The sequence below is a fragment of the Heterostelium album genome, assembly GCF_000004825.1.
Source record: "Heterostelium album PN500 unplaced genomic scaffold PPL_scaffold4, whole genome shotgun sequence".
Lineage (NCBI taxonomy): Eukaryota > Evosea > Eumycetozoa > Acytosteliales > Acytosteliaceae > Heterostelium > Heterostelium album.
This window is the reverse complement of record NW_008805066.1, coordinates 145317-159491: the sequence shown is the minus strand read 5'-3', so window position 1 is coordinate 159491 and position 14175 is coordinate 145317. Positions and strand designations below refer to the sequence as shown.

The 14175-nt window shown below is 30.6% G+C and overlaps 4 protein-coding genes and 1 non-coding gene across 5 annotated transcripts; 3 read left to right on the top strand and 2 right to left on the bottom strand.

Moving 5' to 3' along the window:
- Positions 1 to 251: 251 nt before the first annotated feature.
- Positions 252 to 3653, bottom strand: PPL_04620 (Putative transposase; the record flags this gene model as incomplete). The annotated part of the gene is made up of 6 exons (XM_020575520.1): positions 252 to 258; positions 600 to 856; positions 2082 to 2539; positions 2711 to 2837; positions 2978 to 3097; positions 3573 to 3653. 6 exons carry the CDS (start codon positions 3651 to 3653, stop codon positions 252 to 254), a joined length of 1050 nt encoding a protein of 349 aa, XP_020434315.1.
- On the top strand, positions 323 to 395 carry PPL_04621. Its single transcript has one exon. It is a non-coding gene; the product is annotated as a tRNA-Asn (tRNA).
- Positions 3654 to 3889: 236 nt separating the features above from the next.
- On the bottom strand, positions 3890 to 7408 carry PPL_04619 (uncharacterized protein; the record flags this gene model as incomplete). The annotated part of the gene is made up of 2 exons (XM_020575519.1): positions 3890 to 5965; positions 6023 to 7408. The coding sequence occupies 2 exons, from the start codon at positions 7406 to 7408 to the stop codon at positions 3890 to 3892; spliced, it is 3462 nt and encodes a 1153-aa protein (XP_020434314.1).
- Positions 7409 to 8291: 883 nt separating this feature from the next.
- Positions 8292 to 12723, top strand: PPL_04618 (uncharacterized protein; the record flags this gene model as incomplete). Its single annotated transcript, XM_020575518.1, has 2 exons — positions 8292 to 9737; positions 9817 to 12723. 2 exons carry the CDS (start codon positions 8292 to 8294, stop codon positions 12721 to 12723), a joined length of 4353 nt encoding a protein of 1450 aa, XP_020434313.1.
- A 276-nt stretch (positions 12724 to 12999) lies between these two features.
- On the top strand, positions 13000 to 13973 carry PPL_04617 (uncharacterized protein; the record flags this gene model as incomplete). Its single annotated transcript, XM_020575517.1, has 2 exons — positions 13000 to 13068; positions 13860 to 13973. The coding sequence occupies 2 exons, from the start codon at positions 13000 to 13002 to the stop codon at positions 13971 to 13973; spliced, it is 183 nt and encodes a 60-aa protein (XP_020434312.1).
- Between the last annotated feature and the right edge of the window lie 202 nt (positions 13974 to 14175).

Below are 14175 nucleotides of genomic sequence, written 5' to 3'. Positions count from 1 at the left end.
GTCAATCATTTGTGCTAACCTCTTAACTGTAATTTGTATCATGCTGGGATTGAACCCACGACCCTAACTTCAGATGCTACCAAATTGTTACGAGAATTACTTAATACAATTATTTAATATAAAGATAATAAAATAAGACTACTTTATTAGTTTACAAATGTATGATATTTATAGTGTTTGTGATTAGCTAGTATTCTTGGTAGTTTCCATATTCCAAGGTATTTCTTATTCTTGTATTTCTGTAACAAAATTTAAATTCTATGAAGAACAAAAGGAAATTTTCAAACAAAATCTGAAGATTTTTTTCTCCCATTAAAAAAAAGCTTCTGTGGCTCAGTAGGCAGAGCATTCGGCTGTTAACCGAATGGTCGTTGGTTCGATCCCAACCAGGAGCGAAAATAATAAATTTTAATTATTCCGCATGCGGACAGAAAAAAAAAAATCACATTGTTAGAAGGTTGATCTGTGTGATGCTTGTGGAACAATGTTCTTTATTTTGTTTGTTTATTTGATAAATACATATTTTAATTGATTTAAATTGATTATTTTATATATATTAAAGTGTTCTATTTAACACTCTGCTCTACTTAAAGATTTACTTCTTCTTCTTTGATTGGATTTGTTGTGTCTTGTTGTTTTCATATTCTTTAATAAGATCTTTAGCATGATCTATGTTCTTTGAGTATTGCCATGTGGCTTTGTCTAAAGGATAGCCAAGCCATTTGATTTGATACTGCTTCTTCTTTCTGAACATTCGATCTCCAATGATTTGTTCTATTTCAAACTCTTCTTCATTGTCAATGATATCTGGTTCAATACCTTTAACTAATGATTCATTGTCTTTGTTTAGCTTGAACTGTATTAATTGATTAATATTGAAAACTTTGTGTCGCTTTGTTGTGTAATCCAATTCTAGTTCTACGTAGATACCATTATTGAATATCTTTGTGATCTTGAACAATACTCAGAAAGATTCAATTAACTTTATCTTAATTGTTAAAGTATTCTACATTTAAAATCATATAAAGATAAATGTTATTATCTTTATACATTAAAGATCAAATAAAGTTAAAACTTAAATCTTTACAATATTTATTAACTTTGTTTTTAATGTATTTAATGTATTTAATTATACTTATTATTTGAATATTATTCGTATTTGAAAATATAAATGGATATTCAAATTAATTATTTCTTTTTTTTGGACAATATATTAGATTAATGTATTTTCCTATTTTATTCCTACAATGAAATATACACCATTATCTACCAGATATATTCATCCAGATATAGATAAATTGAGAACTGCAAAAGAATAGAAAAAATATGAAATCAAATTCTGAAAATCACAAAACAAGTAAAATTGATCTACTACTAAAAAATATATATCTTTAAAATTTGTAAGATACACAGTAAATTACATCCAAAGCCAAAAAGTGTGGTGAATTGAAGATTTAAAAAAAATTCTAATCTTGTTAATTATATAATTTCCCGATTAGAAAGAATGGTTGCAAACAATAGATTAATATTATTCTATATTAATTTTCAACACGCTGAATACTCTATTACTATAAGGAGTTATCTTATACTTAATTAGGTTTTAATATGTATAATTAATTTCAATGGATATGTCATATGTTGTCTCACTGTGATAATGTAATAAAGTTAAATAAAGAATAAAGAATGAATTATAATATTTAATATCTTTTGTACTTTACAACATTTAAGTTTTAAAATGAGTATATAATAAGTTATAATATTTATCTTTATTTAAAGTTGAAATAAAGTAAAATTTGAATAACTTTATAAGTATTGATCTTGAACGGTCCACGATTCTTATTATTAATTGATCCTGTGTTAGTGTTCCAATCAACTTCTAAATTGATAAATTCATCTTTGACAAATATCCAATCTCCAATCTGATAAGTCGGTTTGTTCTTGATGGTTCCATCTGCTTCCAACATATCTAATTGTTTATCCAACAAACTGTCTTTGACCATCTCTCAGATCCATTCTCTATTCGATGTATTATTGTTTCTAAACATGTTAATTGGCGATACAGGAATGTATCCCAGCACTACTTCGAAAGGTGATAGTTTGATTGTTGAATTATAGGTTGAATTGATCGCGAATTGAATATTCTTAATCTCTTCATCCCACTTGTCTTTGAACTCCAACGATAGCTTCCTGAGCATAGATCTGATTCTCCTGTTAGTGCGCTCGCTCTGGCCATCTGATTGTGGATGTCTCGGTACGGACATTCTTAATTTTGATCCTACTTTCTTAAAGAGTTCTAACCACACTTCACTTGTAAAGCGAGTATCACGATCGCTTACAATTGATAACGGTAATCCAAACAATGAGAACACATGTTGATGAATTAACTTTGCTGTACCCAATGCTGTGATTTCCTTCGTAGTTGGAATGATAGTTGTATATTTCGAAAATCTATCCACCACTACCAAAACATAATCATAACCATTAACGCTCTTTGGTAATTCCATGAAATCCATCGAAATATCCACACCAACTCCTTCTGCTATCTCCAAAGGTTGTATGTTAACCTTCCTTTTCAATTCCACTCGATTCTGTTGACATTCCACGCAATGTTCACAGTAATCCTTCACCTTGTCATATAGATTGCGAGCATAGTAATTCGACTTCAACCTAACCCACGTTCTTAAAGTATCTCCATGACCACAGTAAGTACTTCCATGAGCTTCCGTTATTACTTCTTTAATATGCTTTTCATCTACCAAAAGTAATCTTTCATTGAAATTCTTATCCAAGATAAAAATTAATCCATTACTTTCTCTCCATGATTCCTTGTGACGTAACTTTACTTGACTTATAACTGTTCTTAATCTCGTTCAAGTAACTGAAATCCAATGGTATCTGGTAACACTGAAGTCTAGACAGCACATCTGCTCCCACGTTGTTCTTTCCTTCAATGTGATTGATATCATAGTTGAATTGCGACAACACTTCCAATGCCTTGAGCTGATCCTTCGTCAAGATTGCTTGATCTTTCAAATACAAGAGATTGAAATGATCTGTGTACAGTAAAATTACTATTTTTTTGCCACCTACTATCAAACTAATAGATAGATATATTATATACTCATTTTTAAACTTAAATAAAGTACAAAAGATATTAAATATTATAATTCATTCTTTATTCTTTATTTAACTTTATTACATTTTTACAGTGAGACAACATATGATATATCCATTGAAATTAATTATACATATTAAAACCTAATTAAGTATAAGATTAATAAATCGAAAAATCTATATTTGTTCAACTGTATGAGATATAATATTTAAACTCCTTATAGTAATAGAGTATTCAATGTGTTGAAAATAATATAGAAAAATATTAATCTATTGTTTGCAACCATTCTTTCTAATTAGGTTCCCGATCCCTCTAAAATATCATTTGCATTTACATTCCTAATATATTGTGGGTGAAAGTGGGTAAAAGTCTTGTAAAACAAATTATTCTCTTATTTAATAATGATAACGATTTAATTATTAAAGATAGATTGTATTAAAAGTTAATTATCATTTACGTTATTGGTAGAATTTTTTGAAAATGAACTTGTTGAATTATTACTATCAGATGTATAAATTTCTAAAACTTGGTTAGGCATCCTAATCCTAATTCAAGGTTCACCACTTTAAATTTAAAAAAAAATGTTTTTTTTTCAATTTTGCCAAGGTTACCAATATTAAATTTTCGATCAAAAAAAAAAAAACGATAGACTTAATATAAATCATTATTGAATAATAAAATAATTTTATATTTGTAACTTTTTTTTTCTCGCACTAATTTTTGGAAGGGTTTCTGAATGAAAACCAAAATGCTGTGAAAATTGATTCGATTTGATTAGATGTATTCAAATGAAATATTTTGATTGTGATAGACCAATGAACATTCAGAGTGAAGAGGAGCATGGTGACATTTGCATGATTGACAAGTTGAATCATCACCATTCTCAAGATGTAAACATTTTGATGAAAGAATACATTTTGAAAGTGGGGATACTTCAAATCTTGCAACCTTCAACAAGAATTCAATTAATTGTGGTGAGTATGGAGAGAATAACCAAGGACGATTTAGGGTATTTCCAGGAGCGTTGGTATCTGGTGGACCTCTTGCATTGGTTGTTGCATTTGTATAGTGTCTAGTCATGGCACCGAAGATAGAATTGATCGTCATATAGTAGTTTGAACTAATTACTCTATTATTATCGGTAAGAACTCTACGAATATTACCACTTCTAGTAGTACGGTCAGCTGGACATGCGACAATAATAACATAGGCGAAGTTAAGATTTGTTCTGGCAGCTAGTTGAGCCATGAAAGCACCAGAGTGACAGGTGGTAATTAAGAAGTATACCATGACATTTGTAACTGTTAATGCATTTAATGCATCAATTATTTCTGTACCAGTAATACGACGAGGGCCAGTATTTCCTAGTCGGGTAACTCTCAATCGATATTCACCATTTCTATATCCACCATGACCAGAGATTGTAAGTGAAATGACATCGCCTCCTCGAGTGCGAGCAACAGTATTCCTTAGTTCATTAAGGATATTATTCCTTGTTGGTACACTACTTGGTGGAGCACTGGCATTGGGAATAGCGTTTGGGATATTATCAATCAATAGAGTGTCATTTTTGCGAGTAATTATATTGTTCATGCTGTTTTCTGCATCCCAGTAATTATCAACTGTATTTACTAAAGTTTGTAAAAAATCAGTTGAATTTCTAGCATATTCAGGTCTTTCATTGGCGGTCCCAATATAAGATACACCAATAACTATATTTCGATATGTTCTTGTAGGGTCTGATGTATTGTTATTATTCGTGTCTGGCATTTCATTCATTATAATGCCTCCAACTACAAGTGTAGTTACAGCCATTGTTCCAACCCCAACAAAAATTGCAGTTGAAAGAGGTAACGTAGCAATTGCACCAACAACTAATAATGAACCAGTGACAATCGTTGCAACAATTGACCACCAAGAAGCTAATGAAGTATTATTGCTGATTGGTTCAACAGATGATATCGATGTGATTGAAAGACTACTTGAAAATGATTCCAATGCACCAGAGCAAGCTCCTTTTCGACCAATTACAAGATAATTTGTGAATGAGTTTTGAGAAGCCAAATCCATTTGCGATGCACCTATCATATATAGTGATCTTTTAATTTTATCATTCAATACCATATTGGAAGGAATAATAAGTGCAACCAATGATCCATAAGTTAGATTTGATATGAGTTGGTAAAGTTGATCTCCAGGTGCAGAGACTTGTTCAATGATTTCTTGTTGTTTTTCTTTTTCAATCAATTCAAGATCATGTTGAAATTTTGTTTTTGTGAATGGTAATGAGAATGTTGCAATCTTCACACCATCGACCACTGTTCCAACAGATGTATTATTGACATTGATACCTTGTGCAGAATTTACAGTTATCGATTGATAGTTGAATCCATCACCCAATGTCACTTTAATTGGCAATCTAAAAGTATTTATCACAGGTAGAGGGACTAAAGTATTACCTGAACTTACTAATTGACTCGGATAAATTGATTTTCCAACAATTCCAATAAAACTACAAGATGCTCTATATTGCAAAGGGTAAACACCCAATATTTGACCACCACATTTTGTTTTTAGAGTATTTATCGCTTCTGTTGAAAGTCTGACAGTCCAATCATCCATCGTAGCAATTGCAACAATTCTTCCATTTGCTAAACTGTTCATTAAAGTAATAAATTGTGAAGAGGCATTAGCATCACCATGAGTATCATATGTGGTGATACTTTCGATTAATCCATTATCTTGATTGATAATCATAACATTTAAACCTCTGCTGGCTGTGTATTTTACTTCTTCACCATTTAAAAAGAACTTTGCATAGGTTGTTTCATAAGGGACATTTTCTCCAATCTATAAAGAAATATTAAAATTGAGTTCATCTTTTTAAAAACCTATTTTTTTACTTACACCTCTGGAAACAGCTTTGATTTCAACAAAAGTTCTCATAATCATGAGTTTCGATGCAAATTTAGCAGAAATAGTGACAGGACCATTGTTTGAATGTATTTCAGGTGATGAACCTGGAGCTGCTCCTTTTCTTCCAAATAGAGCATATGAACTGGATGATGTGATTCTATTTGATAGATTTGCACCCAATGTTCTGAAAGCAGTTATCAAATAATCAGGGATTGAAAATGGTGTTTGAAGATTGGACGATGATATCATTACAAAATTACCAGCTGTTATATTTTGTAAAATATAATCAGATGCAGTCTTCATTGACATTTGATTGGTTCCAGGAGTTCCACTTGCAATGATTTGATTGTTACTAAGTACTTTACCAGTATATTCATCCAAAATTGACATTGAAAATCCATTAAATTGTGTTGGTGTCACAATTTGACTTCCATTCACAGCTTGGAAGAAATTTGTTGATCCATATAAAGGATTACATGCTGAAATTGTACATCCAACCATATTAGCATCGTTATTGTAAGCAAAGTATATACCTTGACAAACAGCACTTGATTTTGAACTGAGTTCACTTTGATTCAACCGACTCTTTGAAATCAAGAACCATTTTGATTGACCAAGAGTTGCATTTGTGAATTGATCAATGAAAATACTTCCAATTGATTTGATTGCATCGATGGATCCACTTGAAAGCATCAAAGATTGACCAGTACTTGTTGGTGTTGGACATTTAGGAATAATACAAGTTACGACATTTGTTGGTCGATTTGAAATAAATTGAATAAAATCCAAATTTGCTTGAGTGGTGTTGGTAACTGTGTTGAAGTTTATCGATGACATAACTTCCAAAGTGACTTCATTAAATGTAATCACATTCATACCAATTCCATATTGAAAATTGACTTTATTGGTGCCAATCGATAGAGTTGGTGTACTATCAATTGAAACTGATAGAATCTTGTAATCAAAATGACTTGGTAATTCACTTGAAACAGATTGAGTGGAATTGATATAGGCTTCACTTGCAACACCTGGAGACAAACCTTTGAATCCAATGATTGCCAAACGATTTGAGACTTGACCGGTTATCTCATAGATCTTAATACTTCCAATGGACTCGCATGCTTTGTAAATGGTATCGGAAATATAACTAACTTTGTTTCCATCGATTGCTATACAAGTGATTGTTCCAATTGGAATGGATTCAATAAAGTATGCAAATTGGAGAGCATCATTTTCATTCTGGACTGTGAAGTTTCTATAGTAGAATGGTGGCTCTTGATCATCTTGGTACACCCACACGTCAAATGTTGAAGAATAATAAATAAAATTATTATTATTATATGTAAAATATTGAGGTGATACACTTATTTGGTTCATTTTCTTCTTTAAAAAGAATAGACCAGAACTTACAATATTGAAATCAATCAACCTACAAAACAAGGATTGCTATTTATATTCTCTTAAATCCAAAATAAATTAAAAATAATGATTAATGTTAAGATTTTTTTTTAAAGAGGAATCATATATCGTCATATATGATCTATTCTACTAAAAGTTGAAAGCTGAAGGTTTGGATATTTAACCTGCAAAGTCAATCAAAATGATTCATCTGAATACTAATTTAGTTTCGGTTTTGCATCTGATTTATACATTTTCATATGGCGTCATATATTGCTATACAAAAGAAGAAGTATTCACGATGGAAGATAAAAAGAAGATTTTAATTTTGGGAATTTATAAATTCCTATGGCAGAGGAATCACATCGGAACCAATCGATACCAGTGTAGAATTGAAATATGAAATTTCATTAGAAGATTTATTTATGCACATAAAAATGTTTCATCCCTCATGAGTGAAAAAGGGTAAAAATCACCCCATTTATAATCACTTTTTTTCATGCAAAACAAATCAACAAGTTTCGGCTTATTTTCACCAATCACTTTATTTGACTTTTAACACCCCCCACGTTGTCAGAAATTACCACCTCTTATGATCAAAAACCCACATTTGTTTTATTCCAAATTTGTTTTTTTCGCATCAAATTTTTAGGCCTTTACATTTTTCTTCTGTTTTTCAATTCTTTTTTTATTTTGGGGCCTGATAATTAATTTTTTGTAATTATTTAAATTATCCAAGTTTCGATTAAATTAGTTATTATTTTCCAAACTATCAATATAATTATATTAAAAGTAAGTAAATTACTATATGTAAATAATTATTTGTTTACTAATATTAGATATAAATAATTTAATTTTAGATATGAGTGATTTTATTACTTTAAAATCATCGACCATCGAAAACTCTTCATTTGAAATTGAGGGTACCGAGTTTCTTGATCAATCCTTGGTCAAAACAGGTTTAAATATTTGGTTTTCAGACACTTCAGATAGCTTCCCAAACTATACTTTTAAAACCTTTGGTTACCAAGATGATCTATTGTTCTCTGATCACATAAACTCAATTGAAATGGGATCAATTGTACTGGTAATTGCAATCGGTGCATTCCCAAATCCGCCAAGCGATGCTCTGTTTAGATCTCTTAAAAAGATCGGATCTGGTCAAGTAATATCAATCAATGGAAGTGCCAACTATTGTATCATTGGTGTGAAAGGTGAAGCTGTTGGTGATGCTGTTGAAGCATTTGGAAATGGACAATCCACCAATGTAACTGTTTCGAGAAATGTAAACCCAATGAATATAGATACCAGATATGTATTGATTAAACAATTGACTTCTTCAAGTATTAGTGTAACATTCAACAATACTGATACTTTTGAAAGTGCTATTGCCGATGGTCTCACCGTTTGGACTTTTGGAGAGGATTTAAATATGGATGATGTTCTGATGGATTCTAGTCAAGTTTATTCCACCAACAGTTCTACATCACAATCAGACAGATTAGAAAACTTCATTCAAAGTCAAGAAGATGGAAAATTCATTTTCATTGTCAGTAAAGGTTCAGCAAAGACAAATATTTCAAGTGAACTTGCAAATATTCTTAAATCTCAATTGGGAAGTAAATATATCGATCAATATATTTCATCTTCTACAAATGATAAATGGTTCATTGTTGCAAGAAAGAATTCAAAGTATTCACTTTGTGAATCAACTTCAAAAATTGAACAAACCAATATTGGATCATTCTTTTGGACATTCGATAATCCAAATGAAATCATTGCGAAATCAAAGGTTGATCAAAGAAATGTGATGATATCTGCATCATCTTTCAATCAAGGACTTCCAACAAGTGTTACCAATAGATATTCTTTGATTATCGATGATCAAACAGCTCCAACTCCAACATCTGGAACATCTGGTTTTTTAATGTATATTTTAAGTGAGATTGATAGTTCAATCAAATCATACAAATCATACAACATTAAGAGTACCGATCCCACAACTGCTGTTGCAATGATGACTGATATTCAAAACATTCAAATTGGAGATATCGTTGTAATCATTGCATCTCAACTTGATTCGACTTTTGTGATGACTTCTGAATTGGCACATATGTTTGAAACAGTTGGAGCTCAATATTCACATGATTTGATTGCTTTATCATCTTATGTCATTATTGGAAGAAAAGGATCATCAACTGGTTCTGTTCCTGAATTATTTTCAAAGAATGGACCGGTATCTTTATTTTCAAATTTCTCAAAAGTAATTGTTAAACCATTTATTCATATTGAAGCTATTTCTAAATCTGTATGTATTTATAGCTATTTTATTAAGAATCTTTTTATTATTGATAGAGTTTTATTAATTGTAAACATTTTCTTTTCAGGTAACAGGTGGATATTCTAAGTTTTTAATAAATTCTACAGAAGTTAATGCCAATATTGCAAATGGAATCAATGTCTTGACACTTGATGAGAACAATGGAAATATTATCGATTTCACAACATTCGACACTGTCAATCCATCACCAATGATCAATGGTTTACTTTCTACTAGTGGAACATTTGTAACAGTTAATTCAAGCCCTAGTTATAATTTTAATACTGGTGCATTTTCAGCAGCAGTAAGATTCCAAACCACTTCAATTGGTCCTATTTTATGTAGAAAGCCATTTAATGGTGGAACAAATAATGGTGGATGGACATTAGTTCTTGAAGCAAATGGTGTTATCAATTTTATGACTGATAATGGAGTTGGTTCTTATAGAGTTCAAACAGGTCCAACAAATGTTATTGATGCAGATTGGCATAATATTGTTATTGTTAGAGGTGCAGCTGGTACTTTATCTATTTATTTGGACGGAGTTAAATTACCAGTAACAATTTCAAAAACTATAGAAACTCCTTTAAATGTTGATTCAAATGCATCATTTGTGATTTGTCAAAATACTCAAAAACCAGGAACACAATTCATTGGAACAATCAGTGATGTTTCTCTTTGGAATTCTGATATTTCACAAACAACAATGAAGATTGCTGCTAGTGGTCAATTAACTGGAAATGAACCCAATTTAGTTGGATATTGGAAATTAAATTCAAATCTAAATGATCTTTCCAAAGTCTCAAACACAGGAAATGGTCAAAATATTACATACACTCAAATCGGATCAACTCAATCTGAACTATTTGCATCGAAAATACAAGCATTACAGAATGGAAAAATAGTTGCACTTTCAGTTCTTGGTGCTGCAAATACATATCTTTCAAAGAGAGCAAAAGATACTATGGCATTCTATTTGAATTCTGAAAGTGTTTACACTTATACAAGTGGTAATTCCTTTTGTATGATCAGTACAATCTCACCAAATTCAGATCTTGAATATCTTTTAATCAGTGAATGTTTATCGAATTCAAGTTCTGAAACATCATGTAATGTAAGATTTCCAATCAAATCATTGTTTGATAAAGTTGTTGGATATAGTTTTTGTGTCACATCTTATGGAAATCAAAATACATGTAAGATAATGATTAATGGTAATCATCCCACTGGATCAGTTGGTGAAGGATTAAATGTTGTTACTGTCGACCCAGTGACAGGTTTAATCTCTGAAATTAAGAACTTTAATACTCTTTCTGATCCAACAGCTTGGTCAAACTTCTATCAATTTATTTCAACTCTAAACATTGGAGTTTATATTTGTGTTGGAATCAAATCTTCAATGGGAACACCACTCACCGCCCTCGATAAGAGATATAGGAATATGGCATTCAATATGATTGGTGGATGTGCTTTCCACAACTCAAATATTGGTTCATATTCTTTGATTGGTGCAAAAGGAATAACATCAGGTACTGGAACTGAATCATTCTCTGATGGTGATTCTCAAGTTTGTGTTTCATCTTGGGAACCAAAAACTCCATCAAATCTAAGAGCATCACAATCCATTTCCAATTATAGTTCTATTCATTCTGTTGGTCTATTGGATAAATATTATCTTGTCAACAATCCAGTTAGTATGATTCCAAAATCATATGCAGTTGGTAATGTATATGCAAGAGAACCATCATACAGTCTTTCAAACAATAATTTTGGAAGAGTTGTCAAAGCATTGTTGGTCGCTGTTTCATACAAGAACAGTCCAGCTGGAACCATTCAGAATTCAGAAATTGAAATCAGAGAACATGCCAATGTTTTGATTCGTTGTGGATTGATTCTTCCTGAAAACATCAAAATCTTGAGTGAAAGTAATACTCAACTTTCAAAAGATGGAACATTTGTTCAAGGTCCAAGTTCTCATTGTATTCAAATGGAAATCAATGATTGGTTGTTGAAAAATATTAAAACAGGAGATACAATCTATTTTGTTTATAAAGGAAGATCATTCACCAATACTCCTTTTAACAAACAACCTGGAACTGTTTCCGATTATGGATTATGTTCTTTGAATCAAGATCTCACAGCAACAGACTATTCATTGAATAGATCAACATTTCTTAATTTATTCTCAAATGTTCCGACTGGTGTCAATATTTCAATGCTCCTTGATTGTTCATATGCAGTGGATATTGCATCTAAAACATTTAGTGGTGCTCCAAATTCAATTCAATTCCAGATTGCAGCATTACTTGGAAGTGGATCTGATATCAAGATAAGACAATTACAACAAGATATTAGTTTCTTATCTTCAATATCAAATATTTTGAAGAATAACTTTACAAGTAATAATAACAATAATATTACATATAACAATATCATAAATGGTGTTATCTCAACAAACAAATATCAAACTACACCATTCTTTGTCAATGGATATGCAGTGACTGATGATCAAACATTCTTATCACAAATCAAATCCAATGTATCGGATATCACAATTGGTGAAGATATGGATTCCAATATTTTGAAAATCAAACAATATTCAAAGAATATCGATGGAATTGAATATTTTAGATATTCTGACAGTGAGATCTCAGGTTGGAGTCAAGTTAATGTCACTTTCAATGTTTGGAAAGAACCAATGCATGAATCGATAATTCCATTCTATGAATACAATTTGGATAATTCAAATATATTCTATTATACAACCAATTCTAATCTTTCAGCAGAACAAGGTTGGAATCAAACATCAATTATTGGATATGTATCAAACACCAAAGCATCTGATAAAATTCAACTTTATCAATTCCACAGAGATCAAAAACTAGGTGGAGGTTATTTCTTCAGCACCAATAGAAATGAATCTCCAAATCACTTTATCTTTGATGGTCCAACCGTATTTTTGCCACTAGTTTAAACTACAAAAAAAATAAATTAATCAAAATTTTTAAAAACATAAAAATATAAAATAAAATAAAATAAATTCTACACTACACCCACACAAACTTAGCAATTTTTCAAAAAAATACAAAAGTATTTATTTAAGTTAATTGTTTTATCTTGTAACTAAAATATTTTTTTTCATATAGTTCATTGACTGTTTATACCATTATAAAAGGATCAAGATATTAAATGAATATCTCTAAATTTATTATTGTGATGTTTATTAATTCACTCTTATTGGTTGCTACCAATGCAGTTCTCTTGTTCATCAGGTTCCTCTATTAATGATCCAGCACTAGCAGAAAATGCATATTTAAGTGTAAGTTTGTTGTCCGTCTAAGGATAATAGGGGTAGCAGCCAAGGCAATCCTAGTGCCTATCAAACAATATCAATAATATACACCAGCCAACATGACAACAATAATAACTCAATTATAATTAATTAAATTAATTCGATCAACTAAATAAGTAATTGTTTAAAACAACAGATTCAAATAATAATTAAATTAAATCTGTTTGTTCCAAATTAAGTTATTCAATACTCAGCCTTCAAGCTTCTCAATAATCAATACATTGAGTTTAACGCGACGTAAAAGAATTGATTCAAGGATTCAGATTATTCAATATATTAAATTTATGAAATTAAATAGATAATAAAAGAAATTAAATAAAATTAAAATTAAATTATATAAATCAAGATATTTATATATTCCATATAGTTAACAGATGACTGTTTGAATCGGTCATAGAATGTATAAGGCTGTCCTTGCAAGAGTGTACCTGGTGAGACCGTTATCAATGTCAGTTTAGCCGTACACTTGAGGAAGTCTTCGATGTCTTTTCGTAAGATTCACGGCTGCGATTTCTTTTTTTCCAAATTCCCAAAACTGTAAGGATCAGCAATTTGGGAATCTGAGCATTTTGCAAAAAAAAGTGATTGTTTTTTGGCAGTTTTTACACGACTTTTTTTTCATACATATATTAAATATATTTTATTTCTTCATTTCTCAACTTAAAAAAAGTTGGATCAAAGTCAAGACTCGGTTCTGCAGCCATACCAGAGAAGCTCTTCATTTCGACCTTTGGGTTTTTGGCTTTAGACTTTTCTAGAATATTCCTGACTGTCCTTCCTTCCTCAAAAGCTCTCTAGTACGTGGCTCAAAGAATCCAGCAACATTCCCAATTGTAGAATGGTCGATCTTCGAAATTTTAAAGAGAGATTAATCCAAGATTAATCGAAATCAAAACATCACCATTATTTTTTTTTCAGTTTAATAAAATTCGCAACAAACATGAAATTAATTTAAAATGATGGATTTATTCATTAAATGATACTGTAGTGCAACTGGTTAACATATTATTTAGACTTTTTATTTATTAATAGAGATTTTATATAAATATAAGACGATATCGAAATGTAATCAAT